The sequence below is a fragment of the Colletotrichum godetiae genome (assembly GCF_030913485.1).
Source record: "Colletotrichum godetiae strain CBS 193.32 chromosome Unknown BDP55scaffold_148, whole genome shotgun sequence".
Lineage (NCBI taxonomy): Eukaryota > Fungi > Ascomycota > Sordariomycetes > Glomerellales > Glomerellaceae > Colletotrichum > Colletotrichum godetiae.
In genome coordinates this window covers 1-14,366 of record NW_026851396.1, presented here as the reverse complement: position 1 = coordinate 14,366, position 14,366 = coordinate 1, and the positions used below count along the sequence as shown (strand labels likewise).

Sequence of the window (14,366 nt, the reverse complement as noted above, 5' to 3'; positions counted from 1 at the left end):
GTATTCTTGCTGAATGCACGTGACCTCGGTAGCCGTGCAAGTAGACAAGCGGAAATCGGTGCTGGTCCAAGCTCTGCGAGCCTATCAGCTGCGCCCCGATCTTATCAGCCCTCTTCGTCCATTGGTTGCTGTGACAATCTGATCTTCTGGGGGCCTTTCTCACAGACATGCTTTCCCAAGACATCAACTTTGAGAACTTGGTCGGAAACACTTCTTCTTCCCTTTCGAGCCACCATCTGCTCGTCTCGACGACGTTTTCTTCTGCATACGAGTATTACGAGAAGTCAAAATCACTGTCGATCGAAGCCGTATGTTCATCGCTTCCCATCATTTCCGATGAGCGCCCCCATCCCAAACCTCGACGACACTCCCACCAGGTTTGTCAGGAATTGGCTCAGCTCCCTCCCCTACAACATCGACGAGCCTTCCACAACCGACTTCGAAGCTGGTCCGCCAGCCCTGCAAAATAGGACGAGGAAACGTCACCGAATTCTTACGCCACCCGATTCCGTAAACATGGCACCATCATCCCCACTCAAACGGTCGCAACTGGGTGACGAATCCCATAGCATCTCAACCTCGTCAGATGGCCACGCTTCCGCCACCAGCCTGGAAGCAACACCAAGGGCGAGTCTCCCACAGAGAAGCCGGTGCTTAGCGATGCCAGTAGCCAGCTGTCGGGTAGCTCCACGGGGTCTAGATCGCCGACGAAGAGACGCAGGAGAACAGATCGAAACCCGCATAGGGTAAGACATTTCGACATGAGCGCCAACGCTCCCTCGTCGTTGCGCGAGATATGGAAACGAATAAGAGAGTACTCCCGGGGAGTGGGCGTGATCGATTTCTGGAAAAGGTAACGGAACCCTGCGGGACTTTCGGCCTGATCAACCTTGCTCTTCCACCCCGCCTGAAGCACACAGGCTAACCCTCCGCCGGGCATTTAGGAGAATATCGACGAGGCGAAAAAGATTTGTCCCGATATGGAAGAGATCAGATATTCGCTCTACTTCGACGACGCCTCCGTCAACACAACCGATGGCTTGTCCCGACGCGTTCTGGGACCGACTCCTACGACACAGCAGGTGACGGAGATGGTGTCCAGAGCCAAGATGTGTCGCGACTATGAGTTCGACGAGGCGGGCTGGAACACCAGTCTTCATCACCACGTCATCAATCTGGCGGTACCGGAGTTTTACCAAGCGACAGGCAAACTTGTCTACATGATTCCGTGGTGTGTACTTGCTGCTTGTCGTCGTCCTATCTAATATTTCTGGAGTAATCCTGACATCTGTTTGCGTTGTTTGTTAGCACGAGTGCAAACACCCTTCCGGACCTTGTTCAGACAAGCGCATTTCGGAAAGTCGATTTCTGCCTCTGCATCGAACCCACTGGTGCCGCCGCCCAAGCCATCAATAGATTGGTGCTGACCGAGACGCCGTCTATCAACCACACAGAGTACGGCGCCCTGAAAACACGTCCGATTGTCCTTAGTATCGAGACGAAGCTTCAGGGTGAAGGCCTATCGGTCGCTGAGGCCCAGCTCCTGACCTGGCATGCGAGCCAATGGCGCATGCTAGATCGTCTCATGGCCGGCACGGTTCCGCGGATGCCACTGATCGATTTTCTTCCTGGCATCATTGTCCAAGGAAACGACTGGTTATTCGTAGCGAGTACGAGAGATGGAGATGAGGTGGTAAGTTATGGCATGGCAGGATGACGTTCCGGCCACACACCCTCCCTTCCCCGATGCATTCTTGCGGGAAATATGCTGACACATGAGACGATAGACGTTGTGGTCGAATCAGATGATTGGCTCGACAAGTGAACCGCTGGGGGTGTATCAGATTGTCTGTGTGCTCCAGTTCCTGATATCCTGGATCGAGGACGTTTACTGGCCTTGGTTTCAGCAGGCCGTACTATGCCTTCATCCGGAGCCTGTGTAGAGAGATGAACTGAGCCGCAAGCTTCCCTCTATCCGCCATGCCATACTCCACAGCGTTGTCGTGGATGGGCGTGAATGTGGAAGCCCGCAGCGTCGCACTCATGACCAAGATCTTGGCAGGAGAACTTCCATTGTAATCCAACTTGGCAGTCTGTGAACAACGATGAAGAACCCTGTGGATATCGGAACGTGATATTGATCTGATTTGATGTTCGGAAAGGTAGATGAGATGCTACAAGGAAGCTCGTTCAACTCTGCAAGCTGCTAACTCATTTTGCTACCAATTGTCTGCTCCGGCTCCTCGAGGCAAGCCGGAATCATGCCTGGATTATTTCACCCGAGAAGAGACCATCATATTTGTGAAAGACATCAATGACGAAAGAAGAACACAGGAAGGGGCTGCACGGTGTTCCTGAGCTGATCTTATTGATTCGCGAAGTGACCTGCAAGTCCCTATGAGGCCGAGACCAACGCAGCTCAAGGACGGTTGACCCGGTGCTCAAGCCCATCCTTCCTAGGTATACAGAACCCGTGCAGAGATGCTTGAGGGTTCGGGTGACATCCCCAATAGTCATATTGCCCACAGCTTGCCTGCTGCCCGCGGACGTGGCGCCAACTGAGCTGTGACTTTTGTCGAACCTTCCAGTCAAACTGACGCCTCTTGTTACGGTGAGGCAGGCTGTGGATTTGAGCCAATTTATCTTCTCGTCCTCGCGAATGATAGCGTGGATTCGTTTATCTTCTCTAGATGATTCTTGGTGGCAATCCGCTCGAGCTGGATCCAATGAGTTCGAGGGGATTACCTGGTTCCCGAAATGCTTCAACATCTCCTCTGCTTCCTGGTCGTTGGCGGTACAGATCGAACCGAGCAAGCCCTTGTAGAAGGCATTCTCGGTCTCCTTTCGCTCGACTTCCTGTTTCAGCGCCGCTTCTGTGTCACCGCCCGGGCTCGATTGGCAGTGAGGATTAACAGCCTTACATGGGTCGAACTGACATTGACGCTCGACATGAGAAAGAATACAGCCCTGTAGAAACTCAAGTTGGACCTCCTCCTACGGTAACGACCAGACAATGGGCGGCTTGGAGCGTACCTGATTGCATGACTGCCCTACCAGCGTGGAAAGATCGGGCTTGACTTTCACTCGAGGTTCCATGTCGATGAGTTGACTCGGTTCATTGATCAGTTACGGAGGGGTTGGTTGGTGCAGTTCCGTGATGGACGGCGCAGCTACCAAATGGTAGGGCGGGTCGACGGACAGATGACTGGCTACCCAGATGCGGATCCAGGCTTTCTAGCCTTCGAATTTATTGCAGAGTCAGGGCTGACAAGGCAACTCACGGTCTTGCCAGCTCGGCGCGCAGATCGTTTTTGTCGAGTCTTGCGGATCAATCGCTTTCGTTGAGTCATCTGGTGGAGTTTAGAGCGGCCTCTTATGGTCTTTTGGAGCAAGGTACAGTCTGGGAACACTGCCTGCTGGGCTTTATGCCTACGTCGACTGGCCACCTTTTTCGCCGGTCAGGCTGAGCAACTTGCTTTTTAAATCACCGGATGTCCCGCGACTGGTCAACAGCCGGTACAGGCCTGGACTATGTATGTGACCGGCCGCTTATGGAGGCCCTCTTGGGATGGTTCAAGTCTGAGGGGCCCTCACACAACAAAGGAAGATGCTGCAAGGAGCTCTCAGAGACCTTGCTAGGTCGAAGGACTACTCAATGAATGGCCGGAGGTGAGATGCGTCAAGTTTGGGATGTTTTCGAAATTCGCCCGCCTAACCGCGTTCACAGCGGTGATCACGACATGGCTCCTACGGATACGCCGACGACGAGTCACTGGTGTGGCCTGAAGGACGGCCCTATGCCAGGCCTCGGAACAGGGAACGATCCCTTGTCTACTTCACGGAGCCCTGACACCCTCCCAAAGGTATCGATTCACTTCCATGCAGGTCCTGACGGCCGTAGTCGCCCGGCGGTATTCATTACATAGTGCGGTTAACGCAGGGATAAGGAAGGAGAGAAGCTTCCCGGGATCAAGCACTCTCCAAGACAGGCAGTGGTTTCGCGTGTTTCCCGCTGCAGCGACACTTGACAGGTCAGCTAGAGCGGAGCTGCACAGAAGAGGTAGCTGATCTGGGGAAGATGAATCACTCACGGGCTGTAAAAAAGCCGCCGGACCCTGGCAGGCTCGTTCCGGCGGAGGGCAGGGAAGGTAACCTGACAGGGGTTTGCGCGTCGTTGGCAAACAACCACATGATTGGGTTGGATCTAGCTCGCTAGGCAGTGCGTGATTGGTGGTATTTATGCCACGCGCAGCGGCCCTTGTTGCAGCGCCAAAGCCACCCAATTTGGGATGCTTGGAAGGCGAGCAGGCGGAACCGACACCCTCGTCCGCGGATAGTCGGGGGCGTGTCGCGACTTCCAGGCTCAGTGTCACGTATACTGTACTTGGTCGTGCATTTAAGGACGCCCCACTCGACTCGCAGCAAAGGGATTGACCCCGGCACACCGGCCCTACTGTGGTCCACTTCCTTTCGGCGGATACGTTCGGGCGCCCGAACAGGCGTCATCCTCGTCCGAAATTGGCCTTCTTTCTACACCTTCCTCGACTCCAGGACTCCTCACGTTCGATGATGCTGCGTAGTGTACACCGACCGTTCGACTGAACGGGTTGTGCCGTAGCCTCCCTGCACATAGAAGGGGGCCAAAGTGAGGTGGCAAGCAGCGACGTGTATGCGCCTGTGACGCCCCGAGGCCAGCCTACGCTGACCAGTGCAGGAGTCTAGGTTGGTGGCGTGGCTAGTACTGAGTTGACAGTGATGCATATTTTTCCCATCCAAGAACATGTTCAAAACACTATTGAGCTGCTTCTGTAGCAGCAGTGCCTTCTTCATACCCGGCACGCGTACCATCCGGGCCGTAAATCGTTCGAGTACTTCGCTGCGATCTCTCCAGTGGCGTAGGTCGGAGGCGAGCCTTCCATTTGATAGAACATACTATGCATCTGTCCGATGAGGCGGATTTAGATTCAAAAGGTTGCACTATGTCAAATGCGAGAGGTTTGGTGTCTTGATTGATGCAGCTAGACGTGACTGGGGTATTCCTCATCTCTCTCAATTCATTTACCTGGACTGACAGCCTTCATTTCCCTGTTCACATCAAACGAGTCGAATCTTTGGGCAGATACAAAATAAACCGTCCTGCGACTGCGATGGGATCCTGCAACTTCCATGAAAACCGCCTTCATCAAAACTAGCATCGTTCCTCATCTCATCCCGAGCTCCTTCATCTTCGTTTCCACAAACCGCATTTGATTGCCGTAGTGAGCGACGCGGATAGAAAGATAGGGAAGCGGCGGCTTGGCTTTGTCGCTCACGCCGGCGATGCTGCTCATGCTACTGTAGACATCAAATAACTCGTGGTACATGCCATGTGCCTTGCGCAAGTCCTGTCTCTCCAAAGTGGAATCCTCTGCCTTCCCAGTCGCCTTCCATTTGATATTCACAAGTAAGTTGGCGTACCTATCTAAGGCAGTGTTTCGAATGAGCCTATCCTCTCAGACTCCGAAAGATCTCGCAGCAGGTTTTCAATGCCTCTTCGGCTTTGGGGAACTGCTTCTCATTGATCTGGATGTCTATCCAACTAATTCGGAGTTCAGAAAGTTGAAATGCTGGTGTTCTTGCACTCTTCTGCGCGTCAAGTTCACTTCGTGCCGCATCATACTCTCCCTTATCCGTGTAGAAACTGCCAAGTCTCATATGAGCTTCTTGGAGCAGCGATTCATCCTGGGTTCCATCTAGGACTTCTCGGAATAGCGAGAGGACATCGTTCCGACGTCTTTGGCAGTTGTCTTGATCCAAGTTGCATGCGGTGACTCGGAGAGCGTCCGCCAAGCTAACGGTACTTTTGAATGTTGGTTGGTTTTGCCGAACATCTTCAACTTGCCTCGAGTGACAACGGTAAACGCCTCGAGAGCAAAGTTCCACATCTGCACCCAACGAAGTCTCCGTGCAGTCTCGTGCAACTCGTCCCAGTTCTGGTTAGAGAATGCAGATAGTGCTTGGGAAACCAGGTCTCGGACAGCTCGGTCATGGTTTCTGGAGGTCCTGGGCAAGTATTAGTCATAACAGTCTAGCTGAGCTAGCGATGAGCTTACGTCGCCTTCTCGAAGCTTTTGACAAAGTCTTCGTCAGATATGTAATGGGATAGAATCTCCTCCATAGCTTGAAAGAAGGGCCAGTTGACTGATCAACTACGGCTGTTCGGGTCGTTCAATGAGTCGCCATGTGCGGTGAAGTCGAGGACCCAAAGCATCGGTAGGCAGCTCGCGTGCTTTATAATCATCGAAGCCTACATCCAGCCGCTCAGTCTCCCAACAAAGTTCGACACCGTCCCCAATCGTTACACGTCCTTCGATGTCTGTGTCATTGGACCCCTGCTGTATCACAACCGGCTTCCATTGCAACATACCTGGGCTAGGGACAGTAGAACGCCCTAGTCGAGGAGAGAAAGTTCAAGCGGTGTGTATGAACATGGTCCAAGGCGAAGCTACAGGGGCAAAGAGGACCAATCTTAGGTCAGAGTCTCACATGTAGGCCCATGTCAGCTCGAGGCAGGCTGACCAGCAAGTGCTACTCTCTGTCAATCTCTGATAATGTATCCTGGCAGTTGCGGCCTGGAAGCGCGAATCCAGAGGCTAATAAGTTCTATTGCTTGTCACCTTTCACCTCTAGTTACCTGATTCACGAAGCAACTCGCTGCCCTTGTCTATGATCCTGGCTATCTTGACGCGCGGACACGTTTTCCCGCAGGCGGCCGAGCTGTCCCTGCTTCCGGTGTAAAGTTATCAACAATGCCTCACCCCGCAGCCCCTTGATCAAGCACACCGCCCTCGAAAGCAGTTAGACACACGAACCGAGTTTCGAATGAGTCATAGTTGATGGAAAATCTACCACGCCGTGGGCAGGACCCTAGAGCGAACGCAAGCGCATAGCATTGACACTGTGTCATCGAGCTGCGCACCGGTTCTACTTTTGCCATCGCCAACGCAACTAAAAGCGACAGATGGAATTGCAGCTTTCGCTTCAATAGGTACCAAAAGACGTCTCTATTCACGGTCCACTGTGGGAGGAGAATGGATGCCATCTACGATGTTCACGCTCCATTCTTCAGCGATAGAGAAGACAGATCCAGCTCTCCTCAGGCGTCAGGGCGGTCAAAGAAGGCGACATAACGAGAATATCGTACTGCCAGTGCGTTGAAATGAGAAGGAAACCTGGATACTTATGTACAAATGCGATGAAACTGACTCTCGTAACTTCTCGCCGATATGGCGGGTCAGCACAGCTACTACGAGGAGAAAACGTCCTTCTACCGGAACGAAAGTACAATACCGAGAGCTAGACATAGTGCCGCGTAAGAGTCATAGAGTAATCTATCCCTGTAGTAAAGAGGTGGTGAGATGTGCACACGGACGGAAGTGGTGGAAGTAGCGACGGTAAATTTCTATTGACCCGTAGGTAGTGAACCCATGAAACCAATCACATCTACCACAGTTCTGGCCGAGTGAGGCTTACCTACCATGATCATTGTGAGTCCCTGACGACGTGAGCGGAAATCAATACGGCGTAGCACACTTCTACAATGGAAAAATAGAGAAGTGAAGTAGTATGGGCTGATTCGCAAGCTTGACCTTCGCGGTTGAAGCCGGCTTTAGGTGGTCCTGGGCGCGCCTTCGATGCCTGCGCCAAAGTCTGTGTTGCACAGGTAACCTATCTCATCATTGACGAACAGATCCTTGAACGCCCCTTGGTTTCCAAGTGACAGGTTAGAACAACGGAACCCAAAAGGCCATGACGAACGTGACAGTCAGCAGCCGCTCGGTGCAAGAGAGAGCTTTCCAACATGATATGTTACCTACGTTAGACGATTCGACCACCTATCTCCGAATATGCCGTGCCATTGCTTGGATAGCTTTCCCAATTTCCAATTTTGGCGGCCGTCACCTCTCTCTCCAACCGCCTTCAGCTACGGACTGCTTCCGTGTCGACTTACCAGCATAAGTACTACGCTTACCATTATGTAAAAGCATTAAGCATGCGTCAGCGGGCGCTTTGCGTACTCGCGCTATGCACACCTGCGATCAGGCTCCAACTGGAACCGGGAGGACTAGCGAGAAGACATCAACAACGCGGACAAGGAGCCAGGGATGCACGCCCAGGCCTCGGATGAGTGTAGCACCCTGGACTGGAGATCAGCGCACTGAAATCCCACCCCATTGATGTGTGTCCTGGTATCGCCCGCCTTCGACGCCTCATGTGTGGCGCTTGCCTGGCCTCGGTCGATAACATTCGAAATTCTTGCCAGCCTATGTACTTGGTCCGCCATTGTCCAACATGGCGGCGCCAGGTTATTCGGACCTCCTTACACCAAGCCGGACTTTGGTCCTCGGGCCGGTATTGTCCCACAAATGTTATCGGAGCGGGGTGGGCCCCGGGGCAAAACGCCCACGGTTCCGTATTCTTCTTGTTTGGTCCCGAAACCGGCCGGCCGTTTGGAAACTGGCGCTTGTTAGCGACGCTACCCAAACCTGGAAAGTGGCCCCTTGGCGACAACCGCTTTCTCGTTTACGCAGCTCGTTTCAATGTCTCTATGTTGAGTCTGCGAGCCAACGTCATGTCATTCATTTTCAAGGAAACTCCAAGTACTGATCCGTACAATGATAGATTCTTATCTGGTAGTGGAGGAAAACAGCGACAAGTGAACCCCTATTCTCGGTAGTGCAAGGTTGGGAAGACCTTACACCTGTGCATGAGAGGCGAGAAAGGATGCATTTACTCAACACTCTGATTATCTTCTATGGAGTTCGGATCTCCCATATTTGACTTGCGCTTGCCGCTTACGTGAAGGCAGCTTGTGAAACACTGCTCAGGGGACGGCTTTGGGTGTTTGCCAGCAAGTGACTGGATCACAGACCTCGTGAGGGGCGAAACCGCAAATGGTTAAGATCAATCGAGATCATTCAAATTGGAAAGAATTCAGGCTCATGGAGGGGAAGAGAAAGACAATTTATCCGAAGGTCTGAGGACTGCGGCTATGGTTCTGCTCGCACACGCAGATATCAACCTAAAACATTCTGGTACTGTCTCCTGCCTACTATCTATCTCTAGCGGATTACCAGACACCTCCTGGAATTTTCCAGACAGACGTATGCTCCTCAATCTATAGGCTTCCCTTCATGCCCCGTAGCAGGAGTTTTAGAGTCAACATTACTTGACATCGGCTGGTCTTGGGGAAATGTAGCACCGCTTTGCACTCTTGAGACCTGAAGTAACGAAGAACATCACATCACGGCATGATTGATCAGTCCTCAGTACATTTGGCTCATATGAAGCTAGACCATCTGTCTAAATGAATCGGCTTCAAAAAATCGATGACTATCCAACTTGCGTACCGCATTTCGCCTGGTGAAGGGCAAAGCCCGGGGTTTTACGCCTTCCCCTGAAGACGTGTCACTACAACAAAAGGGGCACTGGGCAGGGATTCTTGGTTTATGGCCTTATTCCTGAGGGCATCAACTTGTTACTATCTTACCTTCCGTAACCTTGACGGCTCTGATATAAAAAGGCGGCTTTCTTCTTGTTCGGGGACGTTTTTTGGTCGCCGTTCTCACCTCCAACATCTCCAAATACAACCGAACCACACGATGTCAGTGAGTGCTGCTACTCTCTTTATATACTATCTAACCCGTTGTCAGGAGTGGCCGGCGCTACTCTGAACGCAGAAGGCCTGGCGAAAGAGATCTGTCAGGCGGCCAGTCAGCAATCACAAAAAAAACCTACCGCCCAAAAGTAAGCCGAAGTCCTGAAATGCTCTCACTGCTTCAGGATGCCAAACTTTCTCTAGCGTTCTAATGAAGTAGAGAATCAAGTAGCATCGGCATCAAATAGCTAACCAACTCTTTCCAGGCATGCGCTGAATGCCGTAGATTGAAGACTAAATGCTGCAAGGTCGGACCATGTAAGACCTGTCAACGGCGGAAGGTCGACTGCTCTCTCCTAGGAGAACGAAAAGTAGACAGTTTTCCGATTTCCAACCAGAGCCCAACCTCTTGTGTGAAAATGGAATATTTCGAGAACGCATCCAATCCAAATTTCTCAGGTCAGAAAATTCACGTCATCTCGGAAACACAAATTTCAGTCTCTGATCTATAACAGGCCACTTGAGACGAGTATCGGCAATGCCCAATGATTACATTGCACCCGTTACAGCTCCGGGGAAAAACGATGTGCTGCAACCAGGATTCAAGTCTGAACCTCAAATGACCCATTGGGTGGTCTACGAACGTTTCGACTCAGGCAAATTGGTTTACAGCGGTCTTGGGGAATCCTGTTGTGTCCCCCTCAACTGTGTGCGTGGTTTTGATAAGCTGATACTTCAAGCTATGGAGCAACACCAATGTCTGCTTTCCGAGAGTGGCTATCATGAGGGTTACCTGAATGCTCTGACGATGTTGTCCCGAGACATAGTGATGTAAGTATGCTGCCTCACACCATCGGCCTGCCCTAATTGTGAGAAATCAGTCGGATTTACTATGTGGCTTACTTGGATTTTTGCCCTTCCAATCCTTTTGAGCATTCGGTAGACTTGGATATGGTTTACAAAGTCGACCGAACTTGTGTTTACTGTTGTACTCCATCGGCGGTACTTAGAATGGATTCTCTCGTTCACTTAATCGACTCCGAGTAGAAAGATGAGAAACCAGATAGCGTGGATATGGCCTTGAACATCTCCTCCCGGCGTACCGTTAAATATGTGACTCCAATGTGACACAGGTTGTAGATAATTGCAGAACTTTTGTAAATGCCTACAACACAGATATCCCCTGCTCGGCCGACATCGGCTGAGGAGGCCTGCTGCTTCCCTCCGCAACAGAAGTCCTCCAACCTGTATCTCTATCTCCCCAATCAGGAGGTCAGTCTTCCATCCAGGTTCTACGATGCAAGTTTAGCAGTCGCCAGCTTTCTCGTACGTTTTAAGCCGCGACGAAGAGGCCTGCTGAGGCAAATTTGGGGAGGGATGGAGGATACGATGGCGACGCCGGAAGCTGGGCAAGGTATCGGGCGGATCGCGGGAATATCGGTGGAGAACTCTGGGCAGTTTTTTAGGAAGTATGCCCCCATGGTCCAGAGATACTTGTCTGATGTCTTTTCCTTGAACATGAACAGTATTATACACAAGCAGGTGATAGAACTCTTGTCGCATGTGTCATAGATATCATACAGCCATATAAACGGAAGTTAGATACGCAGACTTGACTGTTGCAATACATCTATCGTCCAAAACCAAAACGTAATTGAACACTGGGCCAGGGATCTTGTTAGCGAAGTTAGATGTCGCCAGCCAGGCGCTCATATATACCCATATGCATCCGTTGAGGACTGAGAGAGGAGAGATGGAGTGCGGACAAGGATTCGGGGTTCTGGCAGCCACTCCATATACTGGGAAACGTAAGCCCTGCCCTTGAATCAACTCGTGGACCTCAAGAGGACGTGATCAAGGCTTTAAATCGTAGAGCACGCTAGATTAACGATCAGCGGACTAGGTTTTCACATCACTAATATTCGTCTACACAGCTGCTGGAGATCTCTCCTTAGGAGCACCGTTGGATGTGTGACTCTACTTGAGGGGTCAAGGCGCATTTCGCAACACCCGGCTGCGCAAGAAAGCAGTGGGAGAAACTTTTGATGGTAGCCTTGGTCCTCAAAGGGATGTTGTCTCGCTGAGTACATAATAGATCCTCTATACGCCATCTTCGTATCATCTAGTCCCGCCTAAGAACCTAGCAACGACCTGATTAACAGTCTAAGATTGCCGAGGAGTCGTGTTTGTATGTACCAATGAGGCCCAGTTTTTTGCAGTACTGTACACCTCAATGAAGCCGTTAGATCCCATAGCCGGAGCGTCGCTCATTGAAAAGCCCACAGTAGGCTGCCGCAAACCCGCGCGGCCAGTCGCGAGCCAAACCGTCACTCGATGTCTGCATGCTGCGTAAACATCGTTTCCATGCATTGTTTCCCCCATGGTCGTCATTGATATCTCACAACCAATGCTTTCACCAGCCCTGAGAATAGTAACTTTCATAATGTTCGGCAATGTAGTGCTTCACAGGGCTCGCAATATCCTCTTTTGTATTGTTGTAGGTCCTCTCGGGGTACTACTTCAGGTTCGCGACATTGTGGAAGATATGGCGGTGCTCTTAGCAGTAGAATCCTTCTGAAGGCACACAGAGGGAACATCCCTTCGGACAGACTCCGCAACTTCGGTTGCGATCATGTTGCATCGAGTGGTTTGGGGGGAGGGAAGAGTCGCATTATCGTTATTGATACTCGCGTTGACAGGCCTAGCGGAGAACGGTGGCGCCTCAGTGATGGACTTCAGCGGCACCGAGGTCTTACCGCGGCTCATCATCAACGGAGTACCGTCGGTATCGTCGGGAGAGCCAGCCAAGGTAGGCGGGGCCGGCTGGCTGGGAAGAGTCCAAGGGAGTGCCGAGGTGGACTGAGGGACAACATTGCCCACCCCTCTGTCGTTTGTCTTCTGCTTAAACAAGAGGGTAAGAAGAGAGCAATGCGAGTTCAGGCCAACCTTGGGTTCGATACGCTGAAAGAAAGTCTCCTCGCTGACGCTAAACACGTCGGCGCTGTCATCATTGTCAATCGCGCATTCGTCACCGTAGTCGGAATCTGGGTCATCAGGTTGTATCTTGTCCCTTCCCACGGAGGACTGAGAAGAAGGTGTTTGCCCATAGTCCTGAGCCTCCCTTTCGGGGTCGAGACCGGCCGAGTTCGGCATGCGCCTCTCGCTTGCCTGACCAGGCTTGTTGGCAGAAAGCCAACTCGACCCGGGAGTAGCAGCTGGAGGAACGGACCTGGGGCACATGTCCAGGCGTTTTCTTTGCTCTCGGAGTCGATGCTGGAGGCGGACTGAAGGATGGCTAGTGAGCGTTTCGGTTAGCTATTGGCGGTGATGGACGCTTGAAGCTGAGCGCAGGAAGACAATATGCACCGGGACCTAACTTGTCGGCCAGTACGCCGCCCGAGTAGCCCCATTGAAACAGATTGGATGCGTCAGCTACCAGTATGATGTTTGATATTCTAAGAACTCATGAACTCGTCGGCCTGGGTGGCGTCAAGAATCGCTGGAACGACGTGCGGGACGGGAGATCGAGACAGAAGAAGGGCTTGAGATAGCTTGCGAGGGCTCGATACCAGCTGTCATCAAAACGACTTGATGATCTCCAATGAAACGAAGCCCATGGGGTGAGTCGCCCGGAACTAGTACGCTGATCGACGGCCAGAGTTCCAGTTGGTCGTGGCAATCGAAGACCCGTTCGCGAAATTAGGTGCCGTTTGCCGATGCTGGCCAAAGTTCTAGTCTCATTGATGCGCGGGGATTGACTAGAAGCGGAAACACGGCTAATTGCCAGCCGGGAATGGCACGCTTCTGACACCGCTTGACGGTCTTGTGTGGAAGGGTGTAGAGGGTGGATAAGACTGGGGACTCACCATGTGCGGGCCCATCCCCATTTCCCGATTGTTCAGGTGCAGCCCGCGCAGCCAGTATCGAAAGTGGCATGGCACTATCGACGGATAGGTTCCTTAGCCGACGGGCGAAAGTGCGGTGGTGTCGTTGGGGTCGAGACTTTGGAAAGTTACGTTGATCCGACCAGCATCTAGTCCCATAGGTAGGCCCTCGTCGCGGAGGTTGTGCTACCTTGGGCGTTAAGGTTGGTCCGCCATCTCAGCTCCGCCTCCCCAGGGCTCCTAGCATGGTCCTCGACTCCAGCACTTCTACGGGCTATTGAAAGTATCGTGAGCAATCGGCTGTCGTCCTTTCGCAACTTTCCGCGGCGGTCAATTCTGCGCTTATTGTGTAACTAGAAGAAATACAATTCTTTCGACGCCGTCTGGGTAGCACGGTTTTATGGCTTCCCGTGAGAGGCGTCTGCGATGGTTCGCACGTCCGATATCCGCTGCGAGCAGGCTACAAGACAGGCCGTGAGGCAGACTCGTACAATTAGGCAGTATTGGGAGACCTGAGAACAGTCACTTGCACGTAGCACCGGCATCAGGGGCATGGACCTGGCAGAGGGAACATCAAACACACAATATGGGTACACAGGGTCGATTCAACATCATCTCCGGTCTGTCTAAGCAAGTTGCTGCAGGTACTTTCCGCCCATCACTTGGCTCCGTCGATCGCATTGAACCACCTAAGACCCCTCGCGTCTACCGGTTGACTATCCAGGGTCACTAAGACGTAGGTATGATCGGGCGTGTGACTTACGACAACACAGTCTTCGCACCGCGCACCGTGACGTTCACCCAGCCGGGGCAGTCGACGCCGTGCTTGTATCTGTTGACGCAGG

The 14,366-nt window shown here is 52.2% G+C and overlaps 6 protein-coding genes across 6 annotated transcripts; 2 read left to right on the top strand and 4 right to left on the bottom strand.

Moving 5' to 3' along the window:
• Positions 1-336: 336 nt before the first annotated feature.
• On the top strand, positions 337-1,943 carry BDP55DRAFT_699444 (uncharacterized protein; the record flags this gene model as incomplete). The annotated part of the gene is made up of 5 exons (XM_060577887.1): positions 337-581; positions 659-833; positions 945-1,231; positions 1,309-1,693; positions 1,788-1,943. The coding sequence occupies 5 exons, from the start codon at positions 337-339 to the stop codon at positions 1,941-1,943; spliced, it is 1,248 nt and encodes a 415-aa protein (XP_060421355.1).
• A 316-nt stretch (positions 1,944-2,259) lies between these two features.
• BDP55DRAFT_722054 (uncharacterized protein) lies at positions 2,260-3,123 on the bottom strand (the record flags this gene model as incomplete). Its single annotated transcript, XM_060578551.1, has 2 exons — positions 3,034-3,123; positions 2,260-2,994 (listed from the first exon to the last, which is right to left on the bottom strand). Exons 1-2 carry the CDS (start codon positions 3,094-3,096, stop codon positions 2,260-2,262), a joined length of 798 nt encoding a protein of 265 aa, XP_060421354.1. The 5' UTR covers positions 3,097-3,123.
• A 1,921-nt stretch (positions 3,124-5,044) lies between these two features.
• BDP55DRAFT_688593 (uncharacterized protein) lies at positions 5,045-6,225 on the bottom strand. Its single transcript, XM_060576651.1, has 3 exons — positions 5,869-6,225; positions 5,549-5,839; positions 5,045-5,484 (listed from the first exon to the last, which is right to left on the bottom strand). Exons 1-3 carry the CDS (start codon positions 5,922-5,924, stop codon positions 5,202-5,204), a joined length of 630 nt encoding a protein of 209 aa, XP_060421353.1. The 5' UTR covers positions 5,925-6,225; the 3' UTR covers positions 5,045-5,201.
• A 371-nt stretch (positions 6,226-6,596) lies between these two features.
• BDP55DRAFT_688591 (uncharacterized protein) lies at positions 6,597-7,915 on the bottom strand. Its single transcript, XM_060576650.1, has one exon. The coding sequence runs from the start codon at positions 7,079-7,081 to the stop codon at positions 6,794-6,796; it is 288 nt and encodes a 95-aa protein (XP_060421352.1). The 5' UTR covers positions 7,082-7,915; the 3' UTR covers positions 6,597-6,793.
• A 1,638-nt stretch (positions 7,916-9,553) lies between these two features.
• Positions 9,554-10,755, top strand: BDP55DRAFT_89758 (uncharacterized protein). The gene is made up of 5 exons (XM_060581301.1): positions 9,554-9,643; positions 9,693-9,786; positions 9,904-10,096; positions 10,153-10,468; positions 10,519-10,755. Coding segments are annotated over exons 1-5 (771 nt in total). The 5' UTR covers positions 9,554-9,641; the 3' UTR covers positions 10,685-10,755.
• A 1,480-nt stretch (positions 10,756-12,235) lies between these two features.
• Positions 12,236-12,706, bottom strand: BDP55DRAFT_526586 (uncharacterized protein; the record flags this gene model as incomplete). Its single annotated transcript, XM_060567811.1, has 1 exon — positions 12,236-12,706. A coding segment is annotated over one exon (471 nt), but the record flags the coding sequence as incomplete, so codon positions are not given.
• Between the last annotated feature and the right edge of the window lie 1,660 nt (positions 12,707-14,366).

Bases quoted from the DNA above. Each gene is read 5' to 3' on its own strand.
- BDP55DRAFT_688593 (XM_060576651.1), bottom strand. From the start codon at position 5,924: ATGTGGAACTTTGCTCTCGAGGCGTTTACCGTTGTCACTCGAGGCAAG. The intron at 5,840-5,868 runs GTTCGGCAAAAC...AACATTCAAAAG, and splicing joins ACTCGAGGCAAGTTGAAGAT to TACCGTTAGCTTGGCGGACG. The intron at 5,485-5,548 runs GTTCCCCAAAGC...CTGAGAGGATAG, and splicing joins ATCCAGATCAATGAGAAGCA to GCTCATTCGAAACACTGCCT.
- BDP55DRAFT_688591 (XM_060576650.1), bottom strand. From the start codon at position 7,081: ATGGCATCCATTCTCCTCCCACAGTGGACCGTGAATAGAGACGTCTTT.
- BDP55DRAFT_89758 (XM_060581301.1), top strand. The intron at 10,097-10,152 runs GTCAGAAAATTC...GATCTATAACAG, and splicing joins ATCCAATCCAAATTTCTCAG to GCCACTTGAGACGAGTATCG. The intron at 10,469-10,518 runs GTAAGTATGCTG...GTGAGAAATCAG, and splicing joins TTGTCCCGAGACATAGTGAT to TCGGATTTACTATGTGGCTT.